This window comes from Nansenia antarctica (assembly GCF_963989245.1).
Source record: "Nansenia antarctica genome assembly, chromosome: 1".
Classification (NCBI taxonomy): Eukaryota; Metazoa; Chordata; class Actinopteri; order Argentiniformes; family Microstomatidae; genus Nansenia; species Nansenia antarctica.
The window spans coordinates 65,660,469-65,687,251 of record NC_137674.1 but is presented as its reverse complement, the minus strand read 5'-3'; the positions used below and the strand labels follow the sequence as shown (position 1 = coordinate 65,687,251).

General features: G+C 44.0%; 2 protein-coding genes across 2 annotated transcripts in view; one reads left to right on the top strand and one right to left on the bottom strand.

Moving 5' to 3' along the window:
- Nucleotides 1–6,273: 6,273 nt before the first annotated feature.
- On the top strand, nt 6,274–7,458 carry LOC308152137 (pro-opiomelanocortin-like; the record flags this gene model as incomplete). The annotated part of the gene is made up of 2 exons (XM_080525050.1): nt 6,274–6,390; nt 6,931–7,458. The coding sequence occupies 2 exons, from the start codon at nt 6,274–6,276 to the stop codon at nt 7,456–7,458; spliced, it is 645 nt and encodes a 214-aa protein (XP_080381176.1).
- A 15,693-nt stretch (nt 7,459–23,151) lies between these two features.
- Nucleotides 23,152–26,783, bottom strand: part of LOC308175951 (protein EFR3 homolog B) — a 20,814-nt gene continuing 17,182 nt past the window's right edge. The window contains exons 17-22 of the mRNA XM_080550527.1: nt 26,269–26,396; nt 25,680–25,771; nt 25,442–25,490; nt 25,175–25,281; nt 24,974–25,023; nt 23,152–24,383 (exon numbers count right to left, since the gene is read on the bottom strand). Coding sequence (XP_080406653.1) covers nt 24,278–24,383; nt 24,974–25,023; nt 25,175–25,281; nt 25,442–25,490; nt 25,680–25,771; nt 26,269–26,396 — 532 coding nt within the window. The 3' untranslated portion in view covers nt 23,152–24,277. The remainder of the gene's footprint in view (nt 24,384–24,973; nt 25,024–25,174; nt 25,282–25,441; nt 25,491–25,679; nt 25,772–26,268; nt 26,397–26,783) is intronic.

The window sequence follows — 26,783 nt, the reverse complement described above, 5'->3', positions numbered from 1 at the left end:
TAAAGTCTATAAATACCAAATATACTTGAGAATGAGCTTGACCCTGTGATAGCGGCTCAATTATAGCGGCTGAATTAAGCCAAGTGAGCGGGAGAGGTTGCATTTGTAACGTTTGATCATGTCAACCAGTACTCAAGTTGTAAAAGAAAATCAGGGGGGATGGTGGATTTTATCATATGAGGACAATTTTAGCATCCCCACAGCGTCAGTGACTTCAGTGTCAGTGACTTGGTAAAAATGTCAGTGCGTGCCCCCCCCCCCTCGCCCACAGTATTTTACTCAATATGCGCACAACTAATGTTGAAATAGCAGTAATACCACGTTCATTGATAAAATGACATAAGGGATGGAAAGGGGGGATGGCAGTAAGTTTTAGAAGGGGGATGATTTTTACCGTTTTTATTTAAGGGGGGATGCCATCCCCCCTCAACTTGGGTGCTGATGACAACTAACCAGCAAATGCTTATACTGTAATAATATAATGGTCTTATTCTTATCAGGTGACATTGAAAATATGGCTGCTCACAAACAATGATGTTTATGATTGTATTTCAGTCTTCCTTTATATGCCATTAGGCTAGTGTAATCATTCTAAATTGATTAAATCTGTTACATCCGCCTGTCTTCTAGCATCTTTCAATGAGGAGTTTGTGCCCCCCCCCCCACACACACACACACACACACACACACACACACACACACACACACACACACACACACACACACACACAAATAATCACACCTACCACCTCCCACCCCAAAGTGACACAACAGGAGTAACCACCTCCCAACCTAAGGCGGTGCCACTGTGGCTATAAAAGTCTCCTGTCTACCAGACAGAGCAAAGAAAGACAGCAGAGATCACAAAGAAAGACAGCAGAGATCACAAAGAAAGACAAGAGTACCTGTGAAAGGCTAGAAGAGAAAAAAAACAGAGAGAATAATACCCTTAGGAGAAGGTAAGAGAGATAAACCTTTTAACAATACAAGCAGAAGCTTCAGAAACTCATTGCATAATAATTGTAACTATTTATGTTGATACTTGATAAATATGATCATGCTAACTGGAAATATTACATTTCTAACCATTCATGAACATTAATATAAACAAATAAAAGTATTGTTCTGTGTTCATCCAGGATGCCCTACAACCAATAACATAGTACTCTACATCTCATGGGGTTTTATCACAATTAATCCTGTGACTAGAAATTTGAAATTTTCATTTTTAAGAAATTGTAATCAATGAAAAGCATGTGGCCCCTTGGAGGGAAATTCTTAGCCTAACAATACAGACAGTGTAGCCATGAAATTAGCAGTTTAATGAACTCCTTTTCATCCAGGAAGACTGCTGTACTGTATATGGGGAGGGAGGGAAACAGAACACACTGATTAGGTATCAATTGAGATGATGGTGAATGCAAAGGTGTGCATTTACACCATTACAGTTTTCTTTTTGTGGTGTTGGGATGAAAAGAAAACCCTGCTTTGTTAGTATTTGTTTTTATCATGAGGTGGTTCTATCGTCACTTTTTTTAAATTACTTTTTTTATTGTTGACTTGTTGATTGTTGCTGACTGTTGATGTTGTTGTTGTTGAGCGAGGAGAAAGTTTCCAATGCATTTCACTATGTCAATTATGGCAGTACACGCTGCATGTGACAAATAAAATTGGAATTGATTTGGTAAGTGATCAAAAGTTAGATGGAAATTATACTGGAAATGCCAATGTCTCTGTGATTGTTCAAGCCATGCAAAAGCCACTAAATCAGTCTAATAAGTATTTTCAACAGTACATAATATGACGTTTCTTGGATGAGCTTTCCAAGATGTTCCCAGATCTACTATAGAACACTTTCCTGTTGTTTCCCTCAGGGTTAGCAGTGACAGTGAGTGAAAGACTAGGACATACATAAAACAGGGGATAGGAAGTCAGGGAGTCCATTTGTATAATTGAACACCAGCTAACAGAGAAGCAACAGGAGTGTTTGCCTGAGAGATGAGTCACAAGGGCATTGAAGGCTGACTTCCATTCAATGACTTAATTGTGAGAATGTTACAGAGCCCGCGTGGGATGAGGCTATGAATGCCTCTCCATATCTCCATTGAGATGACTGTACTGTGTGTGTGTGTGTGTGTGTGTGTGTGTGTGTGTGTGTGTGTGTGTGTGTGTGTGTGTGTGCGTGCATGTGCCCCCAATTTATTTCACAAATGGCCATCAAGCCGTCTTTGAAAAGAATGTTGCCTTCTAGATGTCACACATGCACCAAAGATATATAGATATATGTCTCTTTACCGGGATCTCAGTGAATAAATGAAAAGATAGGGTGGAAATAAAAGTCCATTCGGTTACTGTAATACAGTATGAATGGCAAGTCAATTTCCCAGTTTCATAGTTTGTCCTTCACTGGTTGAAAGTCCTAGTTAGTCCTTTTTATCTCCTACATTCATTCTGCTCCAATAGCAGTGCTTATATTAGTTCTGGTGACGCAGGTGAAATGTTGACAAAGAGATGATGTGGATTTACATTGTTTACAATTACATTTTTGGCATTTAGCAGATGCCTTTATCCAAAGCGACTTACAACAAATACGACGACTCTCCACGCCACTCTATCCCACCTGGAGAGGGGAAACAGCTACGCGAGACTGCTCTTTGTGGACTTCAGCTCCGCCTTCAACACCATCCTTCCAGACAGGCTAGTGACCAAACTACTAGACCTGGGACTATCACACTCTATATGTGCATGGATCAAGGACTTCCTGACCGACCGCCCCCAGAGGGTGCGGGTGGGCCCCCACACCTCCACAGCCCTCAGACTCAGCACTGGGTCCCCCCAGGGCTGCGTGCTAAGCCCCATCCTCTACAACCTCTACACCTACGACTTCACCCCCGTCCACCCCAGCAACTCCATCGTAAAGTTTGCAGACGACACCACCGTGGTGGGCTGCATCTCGGGGGGGGACGAGGCGGCGTACAGGGATGAGGTAGAGCAACTGAGCAAGCTGTGCAAGGTTAACAACCTGCTGCTGAACAAGTCAAAGACCCAGGAAATCATCGTGGACTTCAGGAGGAAAAAGTCCGAGATCCAGCCCCTGCTCATCGACGGAGAGAGCGTGGAGAGAGTCTCAACCCTCCGATTCCTGGGGGTGCACATACAGGATGACCTGTCCTGGAAGAACAACACAACAGCCACCATCAAGAAGGCACAACAGCGGCTCTACATCCTGAGAGTCCTCAGGAAGGAACACAACAAGCAGGAGATACTGGTGACCTTCTACCGCGGCGCAGTGGAGAGCATCCTCACCTACGGCATCTGCAACTGGTTCTCCAGCTGCACAACCGCGGAGAGAAATGCGCTACAGAGATTCGTGAGAACAGCCCAGAAGATCACCGGCGCCCCCCTCCCCTCTCTGGAAGAGCTGTACAACACACGCTGTCTCAGGAAGGCCTCCAAGATCTCCAGAGACCCAACCCACCCTGGGTACGAACACTTTACCCGGCTGCCCTCGAAAAGGCGGTACAGGACCATGGCCGCAAGGACAAACAGACTGAAGAACAGCTTCTACCCCAGGGCCATCCAGGCCCTGAACACAGCAAAGACCTAGGTTCTGGGCCCTGGACAGTCTGGACGGATTGATGGCAGCTGCTGGACTGAAAAAAAAATCAGGTGTAGTGCTGAGGCACAAATATGTACATTTCTAGCCTGCAAACTGCGACACTTCAAATGAATGTGCAATAACACTATGTGCAATATGACAACCCTAGTCGTCTATCTGTACAGTATAGTATAGTGGATAGTGTACATAGCCTTTATTTATTTATGTAAACCAGCTCCTTCCCTTCTTGTGTTTTTTTTTGGGTTTTTTTCTTTCCTAGCACCGGGGAAGCCACCCCTCCTAAATTTCGTTGTTTGGTACCTGTACTATAGCAATGACAATAAAGACCATTCATTCATTCATTTGTCTAAGTAACTGAATCATCTATCCATTAGTCACCCATTAGTCAAGAAAAAGTAATCTCAGAGTCACTTGCGCATTATTCCTCTAGTCTAGTGCTGCCGTGAGTGTCCCAGAGGTCATCGAAACACTGAATCTTAAACATGACATCACAATGAATCACACATTTATTTTACAGAGCTATGTTCTTAAAGGGTAATATCCAAGTTACTGGGAACCATCACAGCCATCTGTACCCTGTCTAGTCTTGCACAGCTATACCTCCAAATCATGCTGTTGTACTACGGTTGCAAGAACCAAAGAAAATAAAGAGAAAAGCGAAGCAAACGTCCTTGGACAGCATCCCCCTTTTTCCACACTTCTATTCCTTGGATTTGCACCCAGTTAATTTTGAGTAATTCAGGGCTGCCAAGTTTCACCAAAAGTTTGGAGTGAGATTTTTTGGCGGTGGAGCGACCCAAAACTGTGCACGTTTTGGCAGCGGCGGCCCCTCTCTGCCACCCAATTATTTGTGCTAGTTTCCTGCAATTTTACATTTTGTTCATAATAAACCAGCACAAGAAATGAAAATAATTAACATTTTATAAAACAAGAAAAAAATTCAGACAATATATCATATTTATGAAATCTTAATAGACAAATACAGTAGACTCTAAAAGAAAAATTGGGCCCCATCAACAAGACTCAGCCCCTTGGTCAGCAGCAGAAAGACCCGTGGTCATCATCTTATATACAGTGCATTGCTCATAGATGGCTATCATGTTATACAGTACATACCAGGGTTTTTCCTGGGTCAGAATGAGGGCTTGGTGGGTGATTTTGTGCGCGCATGGTGCGCCCAAATTCTTTTTGAGGGACCCCCAATTGTTGTATTTGTATTGTAAATTGTAATTATTAATAATAATTATTATTATTAATATACATGGTTATGTTACAGTAGAGAAACAAAAACAGTTACCAAAACTGAGTATTTACTAGCTAAGATTGGCAAAAGTTTGGCGTGGTGCAACCGAAATTAGTAAACAACTAGTTTGAAACTAGCTAGTAACAACTAGGGGTTTAGTAACTACTAAATGCCTGCATTTAGTAATGACTTACGCCATATTGGTGCAACCCAGTCCAGTAGGCTACCAGATACGATGTTGTAATGTATGCACATATTTTGCTACCACGGTTGCCAGACGGAATTGACAATGTCCAGCCCAACCAGTCTAAAAGCTGCCGAATCCACCCGTCCAGTGTGACCAAAAGTAGCCCAATCTGGCAACACTGCTTGCTACGTTCTTGCAGCTCGCGTGAACACAGGTTCTTCCATCAGCGCTCGCCTGCCGCTTCGATTGCAGATTCAAGTTAACGCGCGTGCAGAAAGATGCCACGAAACTCATGTCCATCAAAATCTGTCATCTATCACTTTTTTACTCTTACTTTCTGCAAAGGATTTTCCCACGCTTTCTAAACTAGGAAGGCCTTCTCCAAACGAGGTTATATCCAACCAGACAGCTCCTTGGTTCTCCTCAGTGATAGGTTGATGATGACATCTGGATACCTCCCATTGGCTCAACACTTTCTGTATCCTATGGAATGATGAAGGTTGTAGAAGTTGTGTTTTGGCTAAAAGAGTATGTGTCTACTGTATGTGATCTCCTGTGAGGTATCTTTGTATTGTTCACCTGTGAATACGGTTGTATCATGTCTGTCATCCACTTCATCCTTATGTATACCTACATTGGTGTGTTGTTGTTGTTGAAAATATGTTTTCTTGTTGAGTGTATAGAACAACTTATGGTGAACAAGAGTAAAACAGAATGTTCTGCCAAAATTCTTATCTGTTTCTGGGAAATTATGGTAGAGTGATTATAGTTGGGGAGGGGGCTTCCTGTTGACGTGGCAAAGAATTGTTAAGCTATGGTCATCACTATGTGTGCCACGGTCAGAGTGACCTCTCCAGGGAAGAAGGATGACAATATAAACGTTGTATTCTGAACATGTGATTAGATCATCTTCATACTGCTATGCTGTAAAGCTGATCTCAGTATTAATAAAATACTTCAATCTATATGATCAATCTCCTTGTACTTCTATATTACCTAACCAATATCAATATCGAGAAGAAAACCCCAGAAACTATCAACGACAATATTTCTATTATTATATTGCCTTACTGTTTTTCTTTATAACTTTTTAATAATATTGTTGCTGCAATATTGAGGAACTAAAGCCTAAGAATTTTACTCTTGTATACTTGTATAACGGGATGTAATAATAAACTTGACTCTGATTCTAATTTGTGTCTCCTGCACAGTGACAGGGTGAAGATGGCGTGTGTGTCCTGGGTGTTAGCGGTGGCCGTGGCGTGTGTGTCCAGCACTGTTGGGGGGCAGTGTTGGGAGAGTGCCCGCTGCAAAGACCTCAGCTCAGAGGACAGGATACAGGTGAATCTTTGTTGTTGTCGTCATCATCGTCATCAGAATCAGAATCAGAATAATTGTTATTGCACCAAATATATTTGTACATACAGTAAATGTGTGCGTCATTGCGTGAGTGCGTGCGTGCGTGTAAGTAAGTAACAGGGGGGAGTGGAAGTCTCAGAGTAAGTGAGAGGCAGGGGGCTTGTTTGTGAGGCCCACTGCCATGGGGAAGAAGAAACTGTCATCTTCATCACCGTCATCATCATCATCATCATCCATGACATTAAGAACTACCTAATCAGATATGATGTTCTGTCCATGTCTATGCTGAAACCCAATAAAAACTCAAGTGATTAAAAAAAAGAACTACCTAATCACTAACCACCATTGTCCTTGCAATTATCATAATTACATAAGCACAGTTACCATTAACACTATCAGCATCACATCATATTTGTAACTGTTTACTATCAACCATCAATGTTGTGTTTCAATTTCTCTCGAGAGCAACGATCACTGTCTCTCGTCATCCCTTGTCTCAATCTCTTCCCTTCCAACCGACAGGAGTGCATCCACTGCTGCAGATCTGAGTCCCTAGAGTCCAGCTTCCCAGAGCATCAGTCCACAGAGGAGAGCCTCACCCTGGGCATCCTGTTGACTACCCTGGCCACGGAGCCCACCACGGAGGTCGACCCCAAACCAGAGGCACACGACATAGAGAGGCGCTCTTACTCCATGGAGCACTTCCGCTGGGGGAAGCCCGGCGGGCGCAAACGCCGGCCAATCAAAGTCTTCCCCCTCGCCCCGGAAGAGGGAGACTCTTTCGAGGGCAGCAGCTTCAGGCCTCGGGGACGGAGGCAGCTGGCTAGTCTGGAGGACGGCGGGGGGGGGCCCCAGGCTTCGGTCGGGGCCGGCTCCATACCCTCTGCCCAGAAGGGGCTGCATAAGAAGAAGGGCGGCATCTACCGGATGGGTCACTTCCGCTGGGGGAGCCTGCTCCTGTCCAAACGCTCTGTAACACCCTGGACCAAGCAATCTCACAAGCCCCTGCTCACACTACTCAGGAACGTCATCGGCCAGGACAGGCAGTAGAGAGGGGGGGGGGGGGAAGGGAAAAGGGAGGGGTAGAATTGATGTCATAAAGAAGGAAGAGAGAGAGGCTGATATGAACTGCATGTTTCAATGACCAACAGCACCTGTTTATCTCTCAGAGGCCTATTCGATAAAAATAACAATTTCAGGGTTTCTAGGATAAGACAAAGTTATTAAGGTAATCTTCAAGCGTAATCAGTGGTCTCATGTTTATATTTATTCCATAGTGTACACCACTATTAGTTGTTGTTTTCTATTCAATCAGGCCCTGTCAAGTCTGGCCTTGTAACATAAGTGTAACGGCTCACGCTACAATAACTAAATTAAATTAAGTTGAAAGGACTGTATAATTATTTTGACTATCTACACTAAATATGATGACTGCTAAACCTATAAACTAATTAGGAAGGGAGATGGAAAGCTACCGGCATACCTCTATGTATAATATTATATAATTTAGATAGGTGGACACTTGGCTAAATAACTGGGGGAGGGACACAGGGATAAAGGGATAACAAACTGTACATTTAATACGACCTAGAATACGTAGTACACAAGCATAAATACAAATAAATATATAAATATGTCGGATATCCTAACTATGGTACCAGGTTGGAGCTCTTGGATGGTGACACGATGAGAGGAGAGTCCAGTGATGTGGAATGATGGAGGGGATATGGGGGATAACCACGACGTTGATGGGGGAACTGTCCTGGGATGATCGACGGGAGATGCAGGGGGGGCCACGCACACAGCTACTCGGAACCAGGGCTGGACTGGGACAAAAATTAGGCCCTGCCATGTGGCTCAGACCGGCCCAACACAATCGGTCCGACACCGCCGATCAACATGCTGGCAGTCTGTTGAATATACCATTTGTAAAAACCCCTATAGAGCAAAGTAAGTGACATGGACAGCAAGTATACCAATGCAAGTGTGAACCAGTGTACTCACTCACTGTTGACGTACTCCACGGTGATGAGACATGGCTGCTGTGCTGAGCAAACAATACCCATACTCAATACTGTTAAGTAGTTGTATAACAAAAAGCTCGGCAGTCATAGGAATAATTACAATTATTTATTAACATTTTAATACTGTTAAGTAGTTGTATAACAAAAAGGTCTGCAGTCATAGGAATAATTACAATTATTTATTAACATTTTAAATACAAACAATATCAAATATCACTCAATATAACACCACTGTAAAGAAAATAGCAGACAATGCAATAGGGAAGAGAGAGAAAGACAGACACACACACACACACACACACACACACACACACAAACACAAGAGAAATGTGAGACATGGTACAGCAACACATGTAAAAGATGGCTATAGCTGAAAAGATTGGATACTCACCCAGTTCCGAAAGGCTCAGCCCTTTCAATCTCCACCTGGACAATTAATGGCCACATCCGAAAGATAGTGAGAGGAACAGAGTAGAGAGAGGGGCAGAGATAAAGAGACAAGGAGTGAGAAGACATGATAAGTGATTACATAACTGATTCAGATCAGAATCTTCTGGGAATCAAAAAACAGATTTGCAGCATGTCTATATAGTGTATACTCACCAAGTCAAAACGCTGCCTGTGAACTCCAGATCAACCAACACAAACGGAAAGGCTGCAGTCTTTAAAACATGACAAGGGAAGGCATCCTATGAGACATAGAGAGAAAAGGAGAGAGATTAGCATTTGTTTGGCAAGTCTGTGGCACACTCCCGCACAGTAGGTGGCGGTGTGTGGCACACACATCCCTGAGACTGGACTAGCCTAGTGATGAGAATTTAGATATTTTTAAATATATGTCTCACCTTTTTAAGCTAGAGGAGCATCTTTCTCATGAGGTCACTCTTCTCAGCTACCCTGTCAATGATGGTGTCAGAGTCCAACCCCATGAGGACATATTTTTCGGTCGCCATCAACAAGAACGTCTCCAGCTTGTCTGCAGACAGGGTGCTCCTCAGTCTGTTCTTGATGAACTTGAGTGTTGAAAATGTTCTCTCGCAGGCCACCTGGGTTACGGAGAGCGTCAGCAGGTACTTGTAGGCAAGCCCAAGGACATGGTAGGCATCTGAGAGCATGTTGAACTGTCGAAGTACCTGAAAGCAGCAGAGTGGGCAGTTTCTGCAGGAGGCGCAGCTTTTGCTGACAATATCTGGCTCCTTATCCTCTCCTGCAGACCCATCTTCTTCCACTGTTCTGGCAGTGTATTCCTCCATGTGGGATGCCTTAAGCCTGTCCCACTGCAGAGCGAAGTTCTTCATTTCCATCTGAAGGTTTTCCACTGTAGCCCTGCTGTCAAATCTGATTAGACATTTGCTGAGGTCCTGGAAAGCATTGTGAGGAAGGTCTGTCATCTTGAAATTGTTGAAGTTCCTGGGGTCCAGGCATGCCAAATCATTAATGAGAGTGCCGTTTGTTAAAAACCTTCTCTGGATTACCTCGCTGGCTGTGTCCAGAATTAGGTTGTGGACATTCACCTCGTATGCTCTGAGAGCATTGTCAGGTACCTCATCTAGAGCCTTCTCTCCCGGCATGTTCTTCCTCTTCCTTATTCTTTTCTTGGGGAGTGAAGTCTCCACTTCGATGTCTGCTCCTCCCTCTCTCTCTTCCAAGTTCTCGTTGGCCCACTTTACAAAGGTGTCTGCAGCCGCCTTCACAGTAGTGAAATCCTGTGTGATGTTTTTGAGGCTGTCTTGTGTGGCTATCACCATCCGATGGGCGGAGAGGATTTCCATCCCACTGGTCTGGAGGTACTTGGAGAGTGGCGTGGTCAGCTCAAATATTCTGAGGAAGATCTGTGCTGTTAAGACGGTTTCGTATTTGAGGAGGCCCTCTTTGAATCCTCTTGCTTTGGCACGGATGGTTGGCTTCTCCTTTGCCTGCTGTTCTATGGCTGTCACTGTTTCGAGGTAGAGGCTGCTTGTCGGTTTATTAAAGTGTCCAAACACTTTTCCAACTGCTTCATGCTTGGACAACCACCGTGTTTCTCCTATTGGAGATAGTCGTCTGTGCCTTTTGTCTTGGGCTTCATTGTCCCACAGAATGACCCTCTGATATGAGTCCTTGATGAAGACTGCCACGTCGTTTAGTAGACTGACCAGAGATCCACTTTCCAAAACACTTCCAGTCGTGTCTGCCAGGACAAGATTCAGTACATGGGCATAGCACCATACATGGACATGAGTAGGAGACTGGGATGCCATAAGTGCTGAAAAGCCTCTGTACTGACCCTGCATATTTGAAGCTCCATCTGTTGAGTTGCCGATGCACATGGCCTTGTCCAGTTTCAGACCATCCAGGACCCCAGAGAGCAATTCCACAAAGTATTGCCCTGTGGATGCATGGCACTTCACCACAGCAACCAGCCTCTCATGGACTTCCTCTGTCACGTACCGAATAACGACGGCACACTGATCCTGGCTGGTTATGTCCTGTGTGGTGTCGAGCTGAACAGTGAACATTCCAGCTTTTTGTATGTCACTTGCGATGGTCTCCTGAATGAGATGACCAATACTGTCTATCACTGAGTTTACAGGGGTCTTGGACAGTAAGGTGACGAGGGACCCTCTACCTTTTGTTCCACTGGATGCATGCAATTCTTTGCTCTTTTTAATGCACTCCTCAAGATGCTCTTTGAGGCTAACATTGCACTTTCCTATTATAAGGATGAGCTCCAAAAAGTTGCCATGATCCAGGGTACTGTCGTCCCACTTGTATGCTGCCTCGTTCTCCACATGCCTGTAGCTCAAGCCCCTCTTGCCTATCACCTTCACCACATCCACAACACACTCCAAAACCTGGCGTTTCTTTCTTACTTGCTGCCTATGAGCAGACATCTGACTGCCAGCAAACTTGCTCTGGATATCTCCTTTTCTACTTCTTAGAAAATAGGCTTCAGCACACTTTCGGTGTGTAGCACTCTTTTCATGCTCCTCCACATTCTGTTGCGCACGTCTCCATCCTGTCATTCCAGTAATACATTTTCTGGGGTCAGTGCTATTGCCAAATGCCATACAGACAAAACAAAACAATGTATGCTGTTCTTCGCAATATGTGAGCCACTTCCTACTGGTGCCATCTGCACATGTGAAATACTTTTGTGCCGCTGTATTTTTGGTTCTCTGCTGAGGGTGGTAATCTAAAAAGTGATCTAGCATGGAAGGCTCAGGACAGGCAAAGTAATTGAAGACCTGAACGTGGCACTCTGTTTCCTCTGTTTCATCTTTTTCTCTCTCCTTTTCCTCTCTTTCCCTGACACTCTGCTTTTCTGGGGAGGGCAGCAGCAGCTCAACTTGGTTCAACAAGACATGGACAGAGAAGTAAACTAACTGGTTGTCAAAATCAGCAAAGTTCTCATTTACATGTACACACAGGCTGCATGATTGCATTATGTTACATCAGAAGCCCAGTCATTTCAAATGGAAGGTTGCAAGACAACATTATTGGGTTGCAGACTGCATGAGTTTTATTTCTCCATGCAATAAAAATCATTAATTAGTTCTGAACTAGGCTAGTGTAGATTTTTTTTTTAAATATTTTTATTTTCAAATAAAAAGTATTATTAACACCCATTGTTGGTATTGCATTTATGTCAGTGACAGTGATACCTCAACTTGCTAGCTAGCAACAAAATAGAAAGTCACAAAATGCAGAACACCCCCATCTAACGTTAGCTATAGAGTCCACAGCCAAGCAGCACTAACGTTACACCACGAGAGAGATCACTGTGTGTGCATGAATTCCAGCCAAGTCCTGGTGAAGCGCAATGCAATCATGCTGCCTGTACGGGTTAGCATAAGTCATAAGACATTCTCTGCTGCTGCTCCCTTAATCTGGCCAATGCAAGCGACTAACATAACTTTGCTTTTGTAAAACCAAGTAACAACATTGCTTACCTCTCTAGCTGTGTCCTCTGTCTCCTCCTCAATTGCTAACGGCGCATCAGTGCTAACGTTAGTTAGCGGTAAAGATTTTGCTGTGGCAGCCGCAGCTGTAGTAGGCCTAGCCCCCACAGTCGATGCAGAGAACATATCTGTCAGTTTCTGACATTTTGAGGCATCCTCTGCTAGCTTCTTACTTTTTTTCTCCCTAATTTTCTGGGCACCCCCTTTCACTATCTTATCTACGGACATGACACTGTACTTGGGTTGTCGGCCGAGGGATCAGAGTGGGGAAGGGGGCCGATGGACAGCAGGGCCTAAGCATGTGATTGGGGGCCTGCCGCTTGATTCAGCGCTAGCATGTGATTGGGGGCCTAAGCATAAACGGGGGCCGCCTCTTGATTCAGCGCTAGTTGATGCCGCGCTATTTTGGGCCGCGCTAAATGTTTATTTTATTTTATTTTTATTTTTTGGGGGGGGGGGTCAGGCGGCCCGACCGGCCCAAAAGTAGCGCGGCCCATCTGCCAGCGGGCAGAAAGATTGTATGGCCAGTCCAGCGGTGCTCGGAACGCAGGACGGTGGAGGCGGGTGTATCTCGCCCACTGTCCCTGGCAATCGGCGTCCCAAGGTCCGCGATACGTTGGTGAAGCTACGGCTAGCTACTGTTGAAGCTCTGTTAGTAGCTAGCTAACGCCTCCCCGTCTCTTCGCTGCACGCAAGGCAGCTGACAGTCCAAACTATGTCTTATAATAACCACGTATAATAACGTTGGTTACTATTTTTACTATTACTCACACTTTACACAACTCAATAATACCCCGGCTCTGGTCTCCAAACATTAAACGTTCTTACTCTCACCACTCGTTGCTCTCTACTCTCCTCCGCTCACTCACATCTCAACGTATCTCCACTCGCGCACACGCACACACACACACACACACACACACACACACACACACACACACACACACACACGTGTTTTAGACAAATGGCAAGAAAACAATAAACGAAATCAAAGAGAGAAAAAAGGGGGGGGGAACCTAGCTGGGCGGGGGCAAGGTAATTTCTTATTAATTATTAATTACTAAAAATGAGCTTAATCAAACTAACTAATTGATGTGCATCTGGACCGTCGTAACAATAAGGATGTATGAAGAAATGTGTCCTTGATGTGGGATAGAACCTCTGAAATACTGAGTATGAATGGTAGACTAGGGGTAGGGAGTGGGTGGGAAAGCGATACTGCCTCTTTATTTTTACTGAGATATGCTGAACCATACTGTAAATGAAAATGCCATTAAACGGATACTGTGTTGTGGCAATCAACATGGAGTTCAGTCTTAACTGTGTATGACGAGGGTGCTTGAAAAGAAATACACAAAAATAGAAAGCCATGAATGTGTGGGAAAAAATTATGTCTGAACAATAATGTAATGTACAGTATTTTACAGTATTTCATATAGCAATGAATGGGACTTTTGTGTGGCCCCTGTCAACCAGAAATCAGAAATCCTTGAATAGTTGAGGGAGACAGAACCATCAACCAGACAGGGTTACCTCAATATAATGGCATGAGTCAAATAATCACCACCTCGGTTCCATCCTCAATCATAAGGCGCAGTCTGCAAAACCTTTGAACGTGGCTGCTACTTCTACATAATTGCAACTATCACGATGTTGCATACCACGGGTCCTTCTCTTCACTTGAGGGGAATCCCAGTTTTTTTATTTTATGGGATCAAAGGAGCGAGACAGAGGAGTGGAGAGAGAGAAGGAGGAAGGATGATAGAGGAGTAGAGGAGTAGGGAGTGAATGACTGGTGTTATGTGTCGTTATGAAAGGTAAATGTAGATCTTAAGTTCTGAGCTCATGAAAACAAGCATGAGGAAACATCGCAAAGACTACGTCAAGATTCATCAATTTTATTTAATTTACAACTAATCAAATTACAATCAGGGGGACAAAACCATAGAGCAAGACATGTGGTCAACATTCAGAAATAGGACACAGTCAGTGCCAGGGGAGGCTGGTGGAGGTAGAAATCGGAGGACAAAAACCCCCGCGGTGGCGCAGCGGTCTAAGCATTAGCCACTAGTGCAAGCTGCCCACCGGGGACTGGGATCGAATCCCGGTCTCGCCAGACCCGGATATGGCCGGGGCACACAGGGAGCGGCATATTGAGCGGCCGCTCCCAAAAGGGGGGTTATAGGACTATTTCCGGACAAGGATCCGTCGCGCAACACCAACATCTGGTGCTGGAGTAACGGTGTCGGGCTCGAGGAGCCAGTCAGCTAGTCTGCCTGGCGATCTCCTCTGGGGCTGCCGGCCACGGGGTCGTGCGGCGGATCCTACGCAATAGGCAGGGGATAATTGGATAATAGGTTGGGTTCAATTGGATACCAAATTGGGTGAAAAAGGGATAAAATCAGAAGAAAAAATATATACAAATCGGAGGACAGGGCTCATTGTAATGCATGGAACAGAATGTGGAATGGTATGAAACGTGTGTGTTTGATACCATTCCTCATTTCATTTCATACATTGCAATGAGCCCTGTCCTGTCCGATTTCTACCTCCACCAGCCTCCCCTGGTCAGTGCACAGTGCTGTAATGTCTGGCAACATCAAAGACACATAGTAGTACAGTAGTACAGTACACGTCAAATTGGGAGAGAGAGAGAGAGAGAGAGAGAGAGAGAGAGAGAGAGAGAGAGAGAGAGAGAGAGAGAGAGAGAGAGAGAGAGAGAGAGAGAGAGATGCATGCTGGTCTATTTGTGTAGAAAGAACACAAGTGCACTGCAAGTGGAATCACCATTGAGCACATACAGGGGTAATAATAACATTAACACAGGTTGACCCTACTGATCTCTCAAGTCGACCATTCTCAGTCTGAGTTGATGGTTTTGCAAGCCAGGTGTGGTCAATCTAGATCAGTCTACACATTTATTTTATTTTTTTAACCCTTGAACATGGCTGCTACTTGTACATAATTGCAATCATCACCATGTTGCATAAGGGTCCTTTTCCATTTCCAAAGAAATGTTTGCTTCAGTGCATTCCTTTCCGTTCACTCTAGGGGGCGAATCCCTGTTTGAGAACGGTCGACTGAAGAGAGAGATCTCAGTAGGGTTAAGCTGTGTTAATGTTAATGTTCTTACCCCTATATGTGCTTTGACCATTTTTCCTTTCTTTTTAATGTTACCATATAAATGGCTCAATGTCAGTGATTAGAGCGTATTTGACAACGCACTCAAAGGAGTGTGTGAGTTTTCTTTTCCAACATTGGCACAGAGAACAATGATGCTTCTACTCCACAGAATCAACTTCATGCAGTTCCATTCCAAAGTGTTGTCAATGTTTCAAATGGAACAATAAGGTTTAATCAAACGGGTTTGTATTCAGTACGATTGGCAAAGACGACTGGTTTAATGAAAATCCAAAATCAGGATGAAATGGTTACAGACATATATATTCTCATACTGTAGAGCTGGACACTATAAGCTACATCACTAGCATGCAAAGTCAGGACCAAAACTCGTAAGGCATTTTTCTCTCCATGTAAAAGCTGCCTTTGTCACTAGGGAATCCAGTTTAAAGTGCAAAGTTCACAGAATACATAGATTGACCGACGGGGCTACGATGGAAACAGCTACATTACTACTACACAGGAACTAGAGAAGGTTCTAGCAGTAACAGAACTAGAGAAGGTTCTAGCAGTAACAGATCAGAACAGCACATTACATTTACAGCAAGTGGAGTAGTAGTGGTTGGTCTATACTGAGAAAGGCAATGAGTTGTTCCAGTGGTATAGTTGTGTTATAACTGTCACTTTATATTGGTGTAACTGACAGGTTAAAGAGCTGCACATTGCTCATACATTGTTGTTTCATGAGAAAAGTAGTAAGGAGCCATTGTACTAGTCTGTAAACTGGGTTTTCAATAGTTTGGTCTTGGGGCAACGCCAGAACACGTGTACGCACGCAGATACAGGCACACACGCATACAAAGAAAAAAAATGTTAATGTTAAATTATTCATTACACATGAATAAACAAAGACAAAAAGCACACTTGTCAATGGGCCATCTGGAAGACTACTGGCATGTGTTGACACAAACAGACAAACAATTAAACAAACAAATAAACAAACACAGTGACAGTACATGTTCGTAGCAACAAAGACACAGAGATCACCATCAGGATGGCAGACAGACACCACATGTTAAGACGCCACTGGTTACGATGACAACAAACATGGAAAGCATGCCCATTGGAATCAGTTCACAAAAGCGACAGGGTCTTACAATGTCACGGAACAGACAGTGTCACAGCACCATCCCGGGTAGAGAAAGGCCTTTATCAAAACACAGACCATTAGTCAGGTTTGTTATATCATTTCGTGGGAATTTTTTGGGGATTTGCTAATCCATACATTTTTGGAAAGGGCATTGTATGAGGAATCAGAAAATATGTTTCCATTTGCACAGATGTCTGAAAGGCGGCCATCTTGACATTTACAAAATGGCCACCATAATACACACGTTTTGTATTATCTTGGCTTCTAAATAAGCTAGAACATTGATTTTAACTGCTTCAGGGTCAAGGAATCCAATGGTTGTAGTTACAAAGCTTTTTATTTTTTATATCATCCCATAAAAATGTGTAACTTATACTTTAAGAAATTGTAGTTTTTCTATTACTTCGTTATGCGTTACTTTGTTACTATGTGAGTCCAAAATGACCCACATGCATTCTATGGAATCTCATGGGAACCTTATGGTAAGATTCGCTCTGGGATCATTGGCATCTCCAACAATGCCAATGCCAGACAGAGATTTTTCTTGGTCACACCAGAACTTTCACGTGTCAAAATAATCAGTTTGACATGGAAGCTGACAGAAGCACACAGCACCATGAACTTGGGCCGAGTGCAATCAAGAGGGCACATTGTACAATCAACAAGATCAAAGCAGCCATACTCAGTCATGGAAACCCCTTTACCACTGAAGGTGACAGGCTGCACAATGTGATCACGCATGCCTATATCCCAGATGAGTATGTACCACAGATCTTGAATGCTGATGTCACTGGCCAGAAGTTGTATGAAGACTATGTGTCAGAGCGGATCAATGGAGATGTCAGCCTCTGGGCCCCTGTGAAGAAAGTTCGATGATCTGACTGACTATCTTGCTGCCAAAACTCTAGAGTACAACAGGGGATCCTCCAAGCTGATCATCACGTCTGCTTCTGGGCACACTAGGAGCAACAAAGACCTGGTCTTTGAGGACAACAACCACGAAGAAGCAGACACACTGCTGATCCACCAGGCTGTGCTAGCATCACAGCGAAACCAATCTTATGCACAGTTGGTGTTCATCTCCTCAGACACAGACGTTCTAGTGCTAGTCATAGCAAACTATCACCTCTTGCTGACGAACACGTCCATTTATATGGCATCTGGTGTTGTGCAGATTAAACCACTGTGGCACGCTCTGTCTAGGTACAGAGAGAGTAAAGGCTTTGCCAGCATTCCATGTGTTCACTGGGGCCGACAACACAGGGAGGTTCTCCCGTATAGGCAAGGCAACGTGGCTGCAGATCTACCTCAAAGCAGATGAAAATGTCATCGATGCTCTGCAGATGCTTTTGGGTGAAGCAGAAGTGACAGAGGGAATGCTGTCAACACTGGCTTCCTTTGTGTGTGCAGCTTACTCACCCAAGGGCATCAGCAGCACAATCCCTCAACTGCAATGGCACCTCTTCTGCAACCATAGGGCAGAGAGTGACAAGCTCCCTCCAACACTTGGAGCTCTGAAGCAGCACATATTGATGGTCCATGTGCAAACAAGAGTATGGGCACAGGCAGCCATTGCTCTGCAGGATCCACAATTGGATCCCCTGCAAAATGGGTACTCCAAACATGAGGATGGCATGCTTAAACCAACAACCACAGACGTCCTCCCAGCCCCAAAGTCCATAATTGAGATGGTACAAGTAACAATGCAAATGCAAAACTGACTGTTCTTCTGGCAGATGTTCATGCAGAGCTAAGAACTTAGCCTGTACCGACATGTGTCAGTGCAGCAGCCAGTGCCAGAACGATGACGATTCCCAAGCCGTGACGCACGAAAGTGATGATGATGAACTAATCTAACAGCCCAGCTCACATTGGCACGCATTGGACTCGCCATTCACTTATCACATCACACATAGCATAAACGCTTATACATAGTCGAGAGACACAACCCGCCTGTCATTACACATCCCACAAACAGAACAACCAGCACACCATACACTCCCCACATTCCTCCCATTCATTTATTTTGTTTCATTCCCTATTTTTATCATTAAATATGCCATTAGGCTAAAGATTTACCTGCCTCTGTATTGCCTTACTGGTTGCTGGCTGTTGCCATAACATCCAAAAATATATAGATTAGCAAATCCCCCCAAAAAGCCAACAAGTTTAAATCATAACATCGAGACTATCTAATGCAGGAGGTTGTCATGATCATACTGTGGTCTGTGGACTCACGTATGGAAGTAATAGAAAAAAATACAATTTCTTAAAGTATTCATAGCTTTCATGTGACGTCACAGCATAGTGGAAACGCCCACCTGACGGGCAAAAGGCACTTTTTGCGGGCAAAACCCACGGGCAAAACCCACTTTTTGCGGGTTAATAACTTTGATTTCCCGTGGGTTAGGAAAATAATTCCAACGTGTCCGGATAGAGTAGAAGACAGGGAATCCAACACTATTTGAATAGAGTCGATCCTCCACTCCTATCACCGTGGACACAGCAAGGAGCGAATTCCCGGATATAAATATTCCCTCGCCTCGCTGACAGCGGGAGTTGGGAGTTTCGTCCAGCAGCCGGTGAACGCCCGGTTGATCGAGTTTCATATTAAAAGTATATCTTCTCGGGGTGTCAGCGCGGTGGTTAAGGGCTCAAAATGACCGTATACTGATGGTGAATTTAGCAATAATAGTCTTATGTTTGTACCACCTCCATAACCGGTGTTATTCACGGGAAAAGCCGGTCAAGGAGGCACCCTTTGCAGGTCAATAACTTTGATTCTCCGGGGGTTAGGAAAATAATTCCAACGTGTCCGGATAGAGTAGAAGACAGGGAATCCAACACTATTTGAATGGAGTCGATCCTCCACTCCTATCACCGTGGACACAGCAAGGAGCGAATTCCCGGATATAAATATTCCCTCGCCTCGCTGACAGCGGGAGTTGGGAGTTTCGTCCAGCAGCCGGTGAACGCCCGGTTGATCGAGTTTCATATTAAAAGTATATCTTCTTGGGGTGTCAGCGCGGTGGTTAAGGGCTCAAAATGACCGTATACTGATGGTGAATTTAGCAATAATAGTCTTATGTTTGTACCACCTCCATAACCGGTGTTATTCTACGGGAAAAGCCGGTCAAGGAGGCACCCTTTGCAGGTCAATAACTTTGATTCTCCGGGGGTTAGGAAAATAATTCCAACGTGTCCGGATAGAGTAGAAGACAGGGAATCCAACACTATTTGAATGGAGTCGATCCTCCACTCCTATCACCGTGGACACAGCAAGGAGCGAATTCCCGGATATAAATATTCCCTCGCCTCGCTGACAGCGGGAGTTGGGAGTTTCGTCCAGCAGCCGGTGAACGCCCGGTTGATCGAGTTTCATATTAAAAGTATATCTTCTTGGGGTGTCAGCGCGGTGGTTAAGGGCTCAAAATGACCGTATACTGATGGTGAATTTAGCAATAATAGTCTTATGTTTGTACCACCTCCATAACCGGTGTTATTCTACGGGAAAAGCCGGTCAAGGAGGCACCCTTTGCAGGTCAATAACTTTGATTCTCCGGGGGTTAGGAAAATAATTCCAACGTGTCCGGATAGAGTAGAAGACAGGGAATCCAACACTATTTGAATGGTGTCAATCCTCCACTCCTATCACCGTCGTGTATCTTGATAGTTCTTCATGAGTGAGGTGGTCTAAATAGTAGGCAGCCATGTTGAGCGATGTTGCTATGATACTTTTTGCCCGTCAGGTTGGTGGTTGCTAGGGAAGAAACCACGTGACTGAAAGCTATGAATAAGTTACACATTTTTATGGGATGATATAACTTTATAGCTTTGCAACTACAACCATTGGATTCCTTGACCCTGAAAATGTAGGTTTAGCAGTTAAAATCAATGTTCTAGCTTTTTTAGAAGCCAAGATATTACAAAACGTGTGTATTATGGCGGCCATTTTGTAAATGCCAAGATGGCCGCCTTTCAGACATCTGTGCAAATGGAAACATATATGTTCTGATTCCTCATACAATGCCCTTTCCAAAAATGTATAGATTAGCAAATCCCCAAAACATTCCCACGAAAGTTTAAATTGAAACATAGTGAAACTGACTACATGGAGAATATATGGATTACCTACAGATGGCGCTATTTAGCCTGGATGCCAGTCTATTTCTGCATTAGCCTCACTGACGCTGAACGGCTAAAAGTTTAAAATGGTATACTGGCAAATGCTGAAACACACTCGCCGCCAGGCTTTTAAAATTATTGCCGTTGTATTTTGCTTCTTTTTTTTATGCCAGTTTGCCAAGGCATGAGCATAAAGAACGATTTCAACCCACTAAACTTGCAGAGATTGATTCTTGGGAAGCTACTACAGTGCCAGTAGCAGTAGCAGCATGTACCATAGATATTATAGAATCTATACTGTAGATACCTCGTTTGCGATTTGACATGCGTCTGCGTGGTCGCCATATTGGGGTGGTCAACAGTCATTATGTTTAATAATTGAATACGTTACTATGCTGAACAATTGTAAAACCCAATAAACAGATTAAAATATATATATATATATATATATATATATATATTTGTGACATTATTCGTGTAATGGCAACTGTCCAGCCTGCAGAAGTGGACATTATGTGTCTCAGGGTGTACGGATGAACTGACTGAACTCTTAACTAGAGTCCGGAGAACAAAAATAGTCTTGCTTATTTATTAATGAATTGATTTAATTATTAATACAATAACAAGCAACAAGGCAGCTTTATAACAATATAATAGAAATCTAAATATTTTGAGAAACTCACAAAAGCTGAAATTCGGAATAATTTACACTTGATGTTGCATAGATTGGCGCCTGCATGTCCCAGAGGATGTTGAGGCTATTCAGAAGGATAATGTTTTGGCATAGAGCTGATTAGTAACTGATTCAGTGTCATGTTCAATTTCTCACGTTTATAACAAACCATATTTCATGAAAATCGCTTCAGAATTAAAGTCGATTTTGTAGAGACGTCTGCATGTCTCAATACATCGTATTTGTTTCCTAGCGGATCTTGACCGCTCCAATATGGTGGACGCGCAATCGTATACTGGGCACATACAGCAGCAGCCAATGAGGTATCTACGTTTCAATATCTATGCATTCTCCTGCCATATGCGAGCAGGGCTGATGATGTCATCACTAAGGGACAGGAAGAGAAGGATGTGATATGTGACAGCAGCTGGTGAACCGACCAAATGGCAACCAACCAAATGTTCTGACTTTTATTCTGAAATATTTAAGTGTAGAGTAGTGTGGATTACTTAGGCTTCGTTCACACGGCAGTAAAATGTGCCAAAATCCGGTTTTTTGCAGACATGCGACTCAGGTCTGATTTATGCATGACTGTGTGAACAGCGCAAGTCACATGAAATCAGACTTTTTTAAATCCGACCTGGGTCGCGTTCAGAGGTGGTATTGTATCGGATACATGTCTGATATTTAGCAACGCGCCCCCGTCTGAACTGTCAAGTCGCCTTTAATGCAACTTTTACGTCACTCTAGCAGGGTTGCCAGATGGGATTGACAATTTACAGCCTAACCAGTCTATAACCGCTAAATCCAGTAGCCCATTCGGTGGTAACATGCCCCATCTGGCAACACTGCACTCTAGACGCAAGTATAGCAGCGAGTGCTCTACAAAAAGCCATAGCGAAGCATTTGGCTCTCTTTTTTCTCATCCTTCTTCTTTTGACCACTTGCTCATATCTTTGCCGGCTTCCGCTGCACAAAACTTGAAAATGAAACCGGTTGTAACGTTATCATGTTATCCATGGTTACTTCCGTAAACAGTGCGTTGCGCGGGACATCCTGACATCATTGTTATTGTCCTGCACATGCGGGTCTGTTCAGGGCCGGGGAATGTTCACACGGGAGTCAATGTAGGTCAAATTTTAAAAGTAATGTGAACTGCCAAACAAAAAAATCGGATCTGTGTAAAAAATCGGAATTGAGCATCAAGACCTGCCGTGTGAACGAAGCCTTTGTGTAGAGTAGTGGGGATTACTCACCAAATCCATTGCATTGCAATGTTTTGGCTTGTCTAGCAAGTGTGTCATTGATTTTCAACAACAATGACATTTATTTACATTTTTCAGAATAAAAGTCTGAACATTTTGATTTTGGTTGCCCACTTGTTCCCGCTTTCACCAGCTGCTGTCACATATGTGATGATGGCACTATCGAGGGACTACAGACTAAACAGACTAAACTGTGACGATTGGCAGTGGGACAGACGGACACGGATATGGGCGGGGGGTTCTTTACTCCTGCTATAATACGAAGGACTGAACACCAGAAGCAGAAAACTATTTGACAACACACTATATTTAAATCTCGTCCCTCCTTGCGGGCTGGCAATAACTCTGGAATGACTGCAGATGATTCTGCATCCGGTGAAAATATCATGTGGTTAGTTCTCAGTTTGCTAGCTCACATAAGGTCTAAATACTCTATTGTTTGTAGTAGTCGATTTTTCCCTTTACTATAGCTTGAGTCAGTGCAGTCTAAAATGTGATTTATATATCTTTACACAAAAAAACACTAATTTACATCTGTTTATAGAACTGTACTTCGCTCAGGATTCTGTATATACATGACAAGAAAATTATATAGGTGGTTGATTTATGCATTTATACTGCACTGTACTAGTTGAAGTATTGAAACTAACTGTAAACACTTAGATACTTAGTAGGTGGGATAGCTACTGCTGTGGTCTTATGTGGTTTGAATCTGGTTCAAACTGGTTTACACTGGTTTACACTGGTTTACACTGGTGTAATCTAGTTTATCTTGAGTCACCTGTAAGGCACTCTCAATTTGGGAGGATAGCACACAGGTCTTGAACTTCAACTTTTGAAGCATGGATTAAAACATACAGTACATCATAAAGAAGACAAACAAAAGGGGAAACAATCCCCAAATAATGGATTTAAAAGCAGTCCTGCCTGACAAGCAGAGATACAAAAAATCTAATTCTCAATTAAATTAAAAAAATCGAAATGAGTCTTCAGGAAAATAACATCAGAACACAACAAAAACAAATGATTAATCTGGCCAAAAAAAAGCATCTCTAGACCTTTGGTTCAGTCTCTAAAATATACCCAATGCCTTGAGCGCTATGGCCAGTACGGTGTCCTGTCGGGGACAAACTAGGCAATTGTCTGGAACAGTGATGGCGTCATCATTACTGATATTTCAAGTCACAGGTGGGCATGCAGAGAGCTGAATGCTGGGAGAATTTGAACAGGTGAGACTACCACCTCATCCTTTGTTCTCTACCACGTCCCCCAGGCAACACACAATCCAACAGGATGTGGCAGTAAAAATAGCCTTTAGGGAGGTTGGGGGGTGGGGGGGGTCAAGCAAAGGATGAGGGGTCAAAGGTTCATACTTCTGCCTTTGTTTTTGTTGGTTTGTTTATCTGTCTGTTTTGTCTGCGATCACAGTGTGAAAAAACACCTGGCCAGTCAAGAGTCTATTTCTTCAGAGAGGGAGGTGGGGGAGGGAAAGGGTGACGATGGCGACACTGAGGGGCTACTGGGGCTCTCGCTCCACTGGGTTCCATGACCTCACTGTGACCCCCCTGGGCCTAGTAGACACAGAGGTCGGGGAACTTCATCTCGTAGACGGGCACCGATCGACTCTGGGTCTGGCCGTAGCCGGAGGAGATGGTGCCGGAGGGGCTGGGGGGGGGTCTGAAGGGGGGGGACAAGACCACACTCTTCATCACCATCATCACACTCATCATCATCATCATACTCCTCATCACCATCACAATCACCATCATCATCACCACCATCATCATCATCATTATCATTATCATCATCACCACCATCATCATCATCATTATCATCTCCATCATCACACTCATCATCATCATCATCATCACACTCATCATCATCCTCATCATCACACTCATCATCATCCTCACCACCACCATCATCATCATCATCACACTCATCATCACCATCATCACACTCATCATCATCCTCATCATCATCACCACCACCATCATCACACTCATCATCATCACCACCACCATCATCATCATCACACTCATCATCACCATCATCATCACCATTAACAGCGCAGCACCACTCTTGCATTATTTGGGAAGAACCCTGAATAGCCATTTGTGTAAAAAGAACTCACCTTCCACTTTTTCTATGCACAAAGTTTAAGAAATGCTGCTTTATGGCCTTTCATTTTGTTTTAATCAGACAACACCTTTATTCAAAGGGAATTCAAAGGGTGTCTTATCCCATCCCAGAGTATTTCCTCTTACCTGATTGTGATCTCAAAGATCTGATTGAGTTTGCTCTGCAGTAACGTGGCCTGGAGAGAATAGGAAGGGTCAACGTGTCATGAGACAATAACAGACCTTCACAGGTTAGCAGAGGTGAAGGGTAAGGTCAGCTAAATGGACATATATGATATATAGATCAATTATAAATCAGGGGTAGATACATAATAATGTTGTTGTTACCTTGGCACCACAGTGGGCAGCGATCTCCTCAAAGGGAGCCTTCTGGAACTTCTCCACCACCAGTCTCCTGCGCTCCCTCTCCTGCTCCTCCATACCCACACTGTCCACTGAGGGAGGACACACACGCACGTGCACGCACACACACAGAGACAGACACAGACACACACACACACACACACACACACACAAAGAGACTTGTAAGTCGTCAATCATCCTCAGCATTTGATCCAGTGACGTATGAATGACACAGTTGTGAGGTAGATTTACCGATGGCGTTCTTCAGGGTCTCAAAGGTAATCTCCTCTGCCGGGGTCCTCTGCAGAGTGACATCACACACACAGTCAGAGAGGGCGACGGAGGAAGATGTTCAAATGGGGTTCAATGGGGTTACAATTCAGTAATTGTGGGATTGCACATTATGTGTTTATGTGCGGGTGTGTGTGTGTGTGTGTGTCTGTGTGTGTGTGTGTGTGTGTGTGTGTGTGTGTGTGTGTGTTCTGCTCACCTCCTCTTTCTCAGGGCTGTTCCTGGACTCTACCTCCACCTGCAGGGAGATGTTGTCTCCAATGCTCTTCCTCTTGGCTAGGCGGTCTTCATCTGAAGAGACCATTCAACACTTTAGACAAACCTAGTATCCATTTACCTTGAGTTATTTAACAGTAGAACAGCCATGAGTGGGGTAATTTGACCATGTGAGAATTTTTTTTTTTACATCGTTGCACTCGATCAAATTTCAGGACCCTCCTTTCATATCATGACTTTTCCTAGATATGTGCGTTCTACCACCCAGTATCCTTACATTTTCCAAATCACATCAGGATAAGTTAGTATAAAGCTATTTTGCAGTGTTTCTGTGTAGGAGGCAGGCTAATTTACAAGACGCACCAACTAGTGGTCGTTGTGCAGCTTTCCATTGTAAAGACTATGGTCATTTGACCCCAGAGGCGGCACTTATAGTAGGTTGCACGAGTCCTTCGAGAGTGGTACTGCATCCAAAAGGTTTACATTTCTCATAATGTCAAGTGAGGTTCCTCGAGGTGGACGTGTGTGTGTGTGTGTGTGTGTGTGTGTGTGTGTGTGTGTGTGTGTGTTACCTGTGAACTGGGGGACATAGGATGTGGCCAGTCTCTCTATGTTGTAGCCACTTCCCCCCAGGACCTCAGTGATCTTCGACTGCTGGAACAAGACCTCTCCTTCATACTTCTCCAGGGAGGCAGGGAGCCTGAGAGAGGGAAGATGGAGAGAGAGAGAGAGAGAGAGAGAGAAAGAGAGGGAATGGGAGGGAGTGAGAGAGACAGGAAAGATAGAGAGGAAGAGAAAGAGAGAGGAAGAGAGGGAATGGGAGGGAATGAGAGAGATAGGAAAGATGGAGAGAAAGAGAGTGAGAGAGAAGGAGAGAAAGAGAGTGAGTGAGAGAGAGAGAAAAATTGAGAGGCAGGAAAGGAACCTCTGTTGAGCTTAGGTTGTAGGTTTGATTCCCGCTGGGACCATATATACTGACACATTTATGCACTCACCGCAATGTAAGTCACTTCGGATAAAAGCGTCAGCTAAATGGCAGATATTATATCATGTTGGAACTTTGTAGTAACAATACATTTCAATAAAG